This window comes from Musca domestica, unplaced genomic scaffold, assembly GCF_030504385.1.
Source record: "Musca domestica strain aabys unplaced genomic scaffold, Musca_domestica.polishedcontigs.V.1.1 20, whole genome shotgun sequence".
NCBI classification, from domain to species: domain Eukaryota; kingdom Metazoa; phylum Arthropoda; class Insecta; order Diptera; family Muscidae; genus Musca; species Musca domestica.
In genome coordinates, this window is record NW_026712250.1 from 10,156,959 (window position 1) to 10,164,502 (window position 7,544).

The window sequence follows — 7,544 nt, forward strand, 5'->3', positions numbered from 1 at the left end:
ATAAGATCTCTTCTCTCAGCTAATGAAATTAGAATCTTGTACCTATTTTTTCAATTTATGCAAATGGCTGTCCTGGTAGTTAAAGTGGTCAAATATATAAAAGACCTGAGAAAGTTGTTTACCAATAAAAAAAACCTGTAGAAGGCCTTCTATATACTAGGGAACTGTGGAAGGTCTTCTATCTATAGTAGTAGTTTTCCTTCCACAAAATATCTATAGAAGATTTTCCAACACAGGGTCTCCAATCTACTCAAAATCCATTGAATTCTTTTAATAGTAGAAGCTCATTTTTTTCCTTTAGGAGACCTCTAGAAGACTAATCTTCAATTTCCACCTTAGAAACGCATACCACAACAGAGTTACAATTGCTCACACATTTTCACATTGTTTAACAAAATTGTTTTATTTCATTTTTACAACACATGGATGTCGAAATCCTTGTGCATATTACTTCCAATAGAAATCACGAATCTTTTGTATCTCGATCTATCATTAAATGAGTTTTATTTATATTAATTGAAACTATTTTTGTTGGCATTTTTTTCAACACCAGGCTTTTTAATTGGTTTCAAATGTATAATGCTTGCGGCCATCACCAGGATATTGTTTCACTGCCACTGGGCGATACATTCTGTAGTTCTCCAACCAATAATACAAGACAAGGCAGCCAGCCATGCAACCCAAAAAGCCCAACCAGTAGGTGCTGTTGGCATAGCGGGGAGGGGCAGGTTGGGACCAGCGATCTTCACTGTACAAATCGGATTCAGCATGGAACTGGAAACACACAAGCATAATAAATTAATAAACAATATCTACATTATCTGCAATCATTACTTACAGTTTCATGCAAGTTACGCTTCAATTCTGGGAAATCATATGGATAGAAGGGGTCACGGGCCTCAATACCCAAGCCTCCCTTCAATTCGGGATAATCACCATAGCCCAAACCATTATCGGCATAGGGTTTGTATTCTTCGGGCAGCAAAAAGTATTTTTTGGCAGCAGCCTCACGTTCAGCGTCGCTTTGTGGGAACTTGCCAGCCTTGTAATCCTTGTTCCAACCGGCCACTGAAAAAACACAATAACAAAAACAATTAAAAACCCAAACGAAATCAAAAAACGGAATGTAGAGTTACGTAAACCATGAACTTTTTCGGTGGATTTTCTTTCCAAAAATCCAAAAGAAATCCCTGGTGTTAATTAACTTACTCGACCTGGCGGCTTGACGCAACACTGCTGGATTGTTGGCAGTCAATTTTTGCACAAATTTAAAGGTATTCATTAACGAAGCCATTGTGGCAGCCTTGGTTGGGATTCCTCGATTCACGCACCGAAAATAATTGGAACTTACGAGTAATGTCAGAATTTTGACATTTCTAGTATTTGTTTTGATTTTGATATCCGCTAAATGCCAAATAAATTGTTAGCTTATGTTTATGTTGGCGCGGCTATCAGTTCGTAGTGAATGTGACTTTAGACATGTTTGGGTATTTTCCAGTAACGCCGTGTTTACATTAACGCTCCATATTACGGTGAAGTCCTGTATCACGACTAAATTAACGTAAAATGTATAAAAATGTGTTATTACCATGGTAGAAGAATAAAGGTAGTCTCATCGACACAGCTGCTGGGACAATGAGCTGTCAAACCAATTTTGGAATTGAAATTTTTGAATAAAAAATTATTTAAATTAGTAAAAATTCTTAATAAGTACATACCATAACCGTTTCCGGTTAGCGTCGTATAGGAAAACATATATAAATCTACTTATTTTTGAAGAAACATTTAAACATTTTTTGTCATATCAATGTTCCCAGGCGTTGATGCATCTACCTGTATTCTTCTACCATGATCATGACCATGGCAGAACGACACAGCTGCTGGGACGGAGAACAGAATCCTAGAGTCAATGTACCCATGGTACAATGAAGAGAAGGTAGGTCAACTTTGAAAAAATTGCAAGTATAGAGGTCTACCTGTTAGGCTTGTAATGTCAGAATTACTATCAAAACAATAAAAAAGCAAACAACTTGTTGCATTGATTTTGAATAAATAATTTAAAACCGCGAAAACTGAATGAATGGTCAACATTTCTTTTCAATATCATGTTCTATATATCTCTTATGGTTTATTTCGTGACAAAAACTGTAGATTTTGTCGATGCATTCGTTGCAATAAGCATTTTGAAAACACCCGAATTTGAATATTTTCTGAACAATTTTTTTGTTATTGAAAAGAAAACACATACATAAGCAAATAAAGATGACATATTAAGCCAAGAAAATAAAAAAATTGAAATCATATGGTATCATAGCCCTACCTTGATATCATTGTACCATGAATGTACCCAAGTTAAACTGAAGTTCATTGGTGAACAAAACCGTCAAATCATCCGCCCCGTTCATGAAGGCGATATCTTGACATTGTTGGAATCTGAACGTGAAGCCAAGGAGACTTCGCTAGAGAGTTACGGTGGTCAAAGCTGAGCGGAGGGTGGAGTATGACTTTTGCTGGAATTATTGCAAATTCTGAATGGGTTTTATATTATAGTAAGTATAAAAGTTTCAGTGATGTTACCAAGCAACAAAAGTCCCTTTCGGACAGCTTTGAAGATGTAATAATAAATAAAAAAATAAGACACTTAGGGTGACATAGTTTAAGTTGGGTTCATTATTTAAAGTAGGACGTCAGTTTATAACTTAAGCCTGAAACAACAAAACCGTAAAAAACTTATGTATTTTCCATTTTTATATTGCGGAATCTAAAAGGTGAGATTTTTATTGATTTTGGATAAAGGGCATCTGTTGGCACAATGAACTGTCAAACCAATTTTGAAATTGCAAATGTTGAATGAAAAATTATTTAAATTTGTAAAAATTGTTGAAAAACGGGAATTATAATAACCTCTGAATGACATCGTATAAGAAAACATATAAAAATCTACTTATATTTGAAAAAACATTAAAATTTTTTTGACAGATCAATTTTCCCAAGCGTTGATGCGTCTACCTGTATATTTCTACCATGATAAAGGGTTTGTTATATCAGGGACTACCGTAATTTTGTATTTTTGGAGAAATAACTCTTAAGTTTCCTTAATAGTTGTTTGCATTTGTCATCATATTTATTAACATTTTAATCAATTTATTGCATAAAAATACTCACCAAATGCCAATGATAAGGATTCATTTTTTATGTGTTTTCCTTAATATTTCACTTTACAACACTGGAAAACACAATGCTTTACAGTGCTGCCAATACTCCGCGTTTAACATGAGTAAACTTAACTTTTTAGATCCCTAACACTTTTGACAATTGTTTCGTCGATTTATAGATCCCATATCGCCGGCTGGCTTGTCGTGCTGGTTTAATTAATTTTTTAAAATAATTGTAAAATTAATAAAAATACACCCAGAATTTACATTTTTTGTGTAAATAACATTAGAAAAGACAAGCCGTGTGAAGATTTACATTTCTATTTATAAAAATACACAACAATAAAACTGCAAAATGTCTGTGAGGGATCAAATCAAAATTGATATTGTAAGTTTGGGTTTGGTGGCAAAATGCTGCATGTCCGAGGGTCTCTATTGGCTATTGTTTTGTCTTTCAGGAATGGGGCCATGAACGTTTGGTGCGGGCCCAACAAGTGGTGGAAATGCGTCCGTACGATATTGAGTCATGGTCCACACTGTTGAGAGAGGCTCAACTTCGTCCCGTCAATGAGGTGCGCAGTCTATACGAGTCTCTGGTAAATGTTTTCCCAACCACTGCCCGCTACTGGAAGATCTACATTGAACAAGAAATGAAGGGCCGGAACTTTGAGCGCGTAGAAAAACTGTTTCAACGTTCGCTGGTAAAGATTTTAAACATCGATTTGTGGAAATTATATTTGACATATGTCAAGGAGACCAAGGCGGGCTTAAGTACACACAAGTAAGTGGGAATAGGGTATTTATCAAAAAAGGAACTAATGAATATAATGTTATTTCTTTTTGCAGAGAAAAACTGGCCCAGGCCTATGATTTTGCCTTGGAAAAAATTGGCATGGATCTGCATTCGTTTTCCATATGGCAGGATTACATCTCGTTTTTGAGAAGTGTGGAAGCTGTGGGCAGCTATGCAGAAAATCAAAAAATCACCGCTGTCCGTCGCGTGTATCAGAAAGCTGTCATCACACCTATTGTGGGTATTGAACAGCTGTGGAAAGATTATATCCAGTTCGAGCATGGCATAAATCCCATTATTTCGGAAAAGATGAGCTTGGAACGATCCAAGTAAGTAGTTGACACGATTGTTTTTAACAGTTTATGTTGGAAAGTGAATGTAGGAGGCAAGGTGAAATATAAAATTATTTAAAGTGAAGACTATATGTGATTGGAAAAATGGGTCTGATGGTGTAATGAGGATTATATTAAATGGAACATAATTATTTTTTTATTTTTATTGGAAGTACATTCTCCTTAGATGGAGGCTTCTATACTTCGAGACTATGTAAAACTTCAAAACCGCCGGCTATGAAGGCCCTAAAAAACATTCTTCATAAAAAATTGTTTAAAATTTAAATGGGTTGATTAAATATTTTATTTTCCTTAAATTTAAAAATGATTATTATGGTTTAATTGATTATTTTCTGTTGCATAGGGACTATATGAATGCTCGCCGTGTCGCCAAAGAATTAGAGAACATAACAAAAGGTCTGAATCGTAATCTACCCGCCGTACCACCAAATTTATCTAAAGAGGAAACCAAACAAGTAAATCGATATCTTATAAAATGTCCTATGCGATTTCAAATTAAATATCAAACTTATTTTTCTTCTTAGGTTGAACTCTGGAAAAAATTCATTGCCTTTGAGAAATCCAATCCTCTGCGAACTGAAGATACCGCTTTGATAACACGTCGTGTCATGTTTGCCACGGAACAATGTTTGCTGGTATTGACACATCATCCAGCTGTTTGGCATCAGGCTGCACAATTTTTAGATCAAAGCTCAAAGGCTTTGACCGACAAAGGAGTGCGTATTGTGTTTTCCTATAATTATATGTTTGATTTTCAGGATTTTGTGGCAAACCTGTGTGTGGGGAAACAAATGGTTATCGGATATCGAAAGACCATGCAACAGTTTTTGCCAATTCTTTTTGAGTTTGGCCAATGGATAAGACTATCAATAAACTGTGGGACTCTTGTGTCTCATTTAAACATACAAACTGAAACTGAATGGATTTTTTATTTGACAACAACAAATGCCGGCAGGTATTGGAGAAATTGCATTGATACAAAACCAAAGAGAAGAATTTAAATGGAAATAATTTCAATTATGCGAAAAAGCCTAATGATCCAATTTTAGTATATTTTTAAAATACATTTCTTTTCTTACATTTTATTGATTGAAGAAAATGCAATTCCTCTGATGCCTCCAAGGGCATTCCTTTATTATGTGTCTCTGTGTTTTATATATTTTAACTAATTTAATTATCAATTTCAAATTTGTATAAATTTAAATTAAAATCTTCTTCCCATTTGTGTTTGAATTAGGATACCCAAGCTGCCAAAATATTTGCGGACGAATGTGCCAATATCTTGGAACGTTCCATCAATGGTGTACTGAACAAAAATGCATTGCTATACTTTGCCTATGCTGATTTCGAAGAAGGACGCATGAAATATGATAAAGTTCATGCCATGTATAACAGTTACTTGGCCATTCCAGATATTGATCCAACACTGGTGAGAAGAATTCAGCTCGACCCTGATCATCAGGACCAAATGTAAAATTATTTTATTTTAAAATTTTAAATTTCTTTCTTTTTTCCAGGCCTATGTCCAGTACATGAAATTTGCCCGCCGTGCCGAAGGCATTAAATCTGCACGTGCCGTCTTTAAGAAGGCCCGTGAAGATGTACGTTCCCGTTATCATGTTTTTGTTGCTGCCGCCCTAATGGAATACTATTGTTCCAAGGATAAGGATATTGCTTTTCGTATTTTCGAGCTGGGTTTGAAACGTTTTGGGGGTAGTCCAGAATATGTTATGTGCTACATCGATTATCTATCGCATTTGAACGAGGATAACAATACGAGAGTGCTGTTTGAGCGTGTGCTATCTTCGGGCGGTCTAACCCCGCAACACAGTGTAAATATATGGAATCGATTTTTGGAATTTGAATCGAATATTGGTGATCTCTCGAGTATTGTTAAGGTGGAGAGGCGGCGAAGTGCAGTGTTGGAAAATGTAAGACTTTTTAAAGGAGGAAATATGATACTCTTGGTATTGATATTTTTTTATTTTGTCTTCTTTCAAAGCTAAAAGAATATGAAGGCAAGGAAACGGCCCAACTGGTGGATCGTTATAAGTTTTTGGATTTGTATCCTTGCACGACCATAGAATTAAGATCCATTGGTTATACAGAGGTAAGTGGTACAAAAATTGTATTTGGAAGCAGATTTTTAATAAATTTTCCATCCATAGAATGTTGGTATAACCCTGAACAAGCTGCCCACGGCTGCCATACCCGGTGCGCCAGTGGTCAAAGAAGAACCTGAAAATGAACCTGCTGTGCAATTACCCAAGCCTGACTTTTCGCAATTTATACCCTTTAAGCCCAAGGCCAATGCCTATCCCGGTGCCCATCCCTTGGCTGGGGGTGTCTTCCCTCAACCCCCAGCATTGGCGGCCTTGTGTGCCACCCTACCACCACCCATTTGTTTTAGGGGTCCATTTGTTTCCATTGAAATGTTGTTTGATATTTTCAATCGCATCAAACTGACAGATGGTGAGACTTTGAAATTTACCATTCCATTCAATTTTTTAATGAGTTTAATTTCCAGCACCCCCCTTACCCTCCGGAGATCCTGGTTGTGACACCAAGATCTTTGATTTAGCCAAGTCGGTACACTGGATTGTGGATGAAAGTGTGTGCTCGGGCGATGCAACGGCGGGCATTAAACGACGTCGCATGCTACCCGGTGGTGATGACAGTGATGAAGAAACACCCACGGCCGCCCCACCCGTCAATGATATCTATCGTCTAAGGCAACAGAAACGTTTTTCGAAGGTTTAAGATACCCATAACTATTTGGGGAGGCGAAAAAAAAAAACAAAAACGTTTTTTTCCATTTAATTTATTGTACAATTGTTTTTTTTATAATTATCCCAAGATATACATACCTACAAACATGCCTATATATAATATTATGATACAGTTTAATAAAGCAGATACACATTTTCCAAAAAACAGGCTGGTCGAAAAGAATGGATTTCTTGGCTGAATTCAAATGATAACTGAGGGACCATTATCTCAACAATTTTCGTGCAGAAATGAAGTAACTTTTAGGGGAATTCAAATGTTTCTGGATGACCACTATCTAGACAATTCCTTAAACTCAATGACAGGGCATAAGGATCTACAATCAAATATTTCCAGAGATTAGACCATATCCTAACGTAATCAATTAGGGAGCATTTTCATTGCGGACCCAAATGGCACCCCATAACTTAGCACAAACCCATGAATCGCATTAGATGAGGTCAAAAATACGTCTAT

At 36.2% G+C, this 7,544-nt stretch overlaps 2 protein-coding genes across 2 annotated transcripts; one reads left to right on the forward strand and one right to left on the reverse strand.

Moving 5' to 3' along the window:
* Positions 1-373: 373 nt before the first annotated feature.
* LOC101898497 (NADH dehydrogenase [ubiquinone] 1 beta subcomplex subunit 8, mitochondrial) lies at positions 374-1,374 on the reverse strand. The gene is made up of 3 exons (XM_005184797.4): positions 1,210-1,374; positions 839-1,068; positions 374-774 (listed from the first exon to the last, which is right to left on the reverse strand). Exons 1-3 carry the CDS (start codon positions 1,292-1,294, stop codon positions 559-561), a joined length of 531 nt encoding a protein of 176 aa, XP_005184854.1. The 5' UTR covers positions 1,295-1,374; the 3' UTR covers positions 374-558.
* A 1,942-nt stretch (positions 1,375-3,316) lies between these two features.
* On the forward strand, positions 3,317-7,235 carry LOC101898666 (protein suppressor of forked). Its single transcript, XM_005184799.4, has 10 exons — positions 3,317-3,543; positions 3,614-3,936; positions 4,002-4,277; positions 4,645-4,756; positions 4,826-5,017; positions 5,539-5,730; positions 5,819-6,232; positions 6,304-6,411; positions 6,470-6,773; positions 6,829-7,235. Exons 1-10 carry the CDS (start codon positions 3,511-3,513, stop codon positions 7,059-7,061), a joined length of 2,187 nt encoding a protein of 728 aa, XP_005184856.1. The 5' UTR covers positions 3,317-3,510; the 3' UTR covers positions 7,062-7,235.
* Positions 7,236-7,544: the final 309 nt, after the last annotated feature.

Coding starts and splice junctions, on each gene's coding strand:
- LOC101898666 (XM_005184799.4), top strand. CDS start 3,511: ATGTCTGTGAGGGATCAAATCAAAATTGATATT. Junction 6,233..6,303: donor GAAGTGCAGTGTTGGAAAAT/GTAAGACTTTTT, acceptor CTTCTTTCAAAG/CTAAAAGAATATGAAGGCAA. Junction 6,774..6,828: donor TCGCATCAAACTGACAGATG/GTGAGACTTTGA, acceptor TTTAATTTCCAG/CACCCCCCTTACCCTCCGGA.
- LOC101898497 (XM_005184797.4), bottom strand. CDS start 1,294: ATGGCTTCGTTAATGAATACCTTTAAATTTGTGCAAAAATTGACTGCC. Junction 1,069..1,209: donor GCGTCAAGCCGCCAGGTCGA/GTAAGTTAATTA, acceptor GTGTTTTTTCAG/TGGCCGGTTGGAACAAGGAT. Junction 775..838: donor AGCGTAACTTGCATGAAACT/GTAAGTAATGAT, acceptor GTGTGTTTCCAG/TTCCATGCTGAATCCGATTT.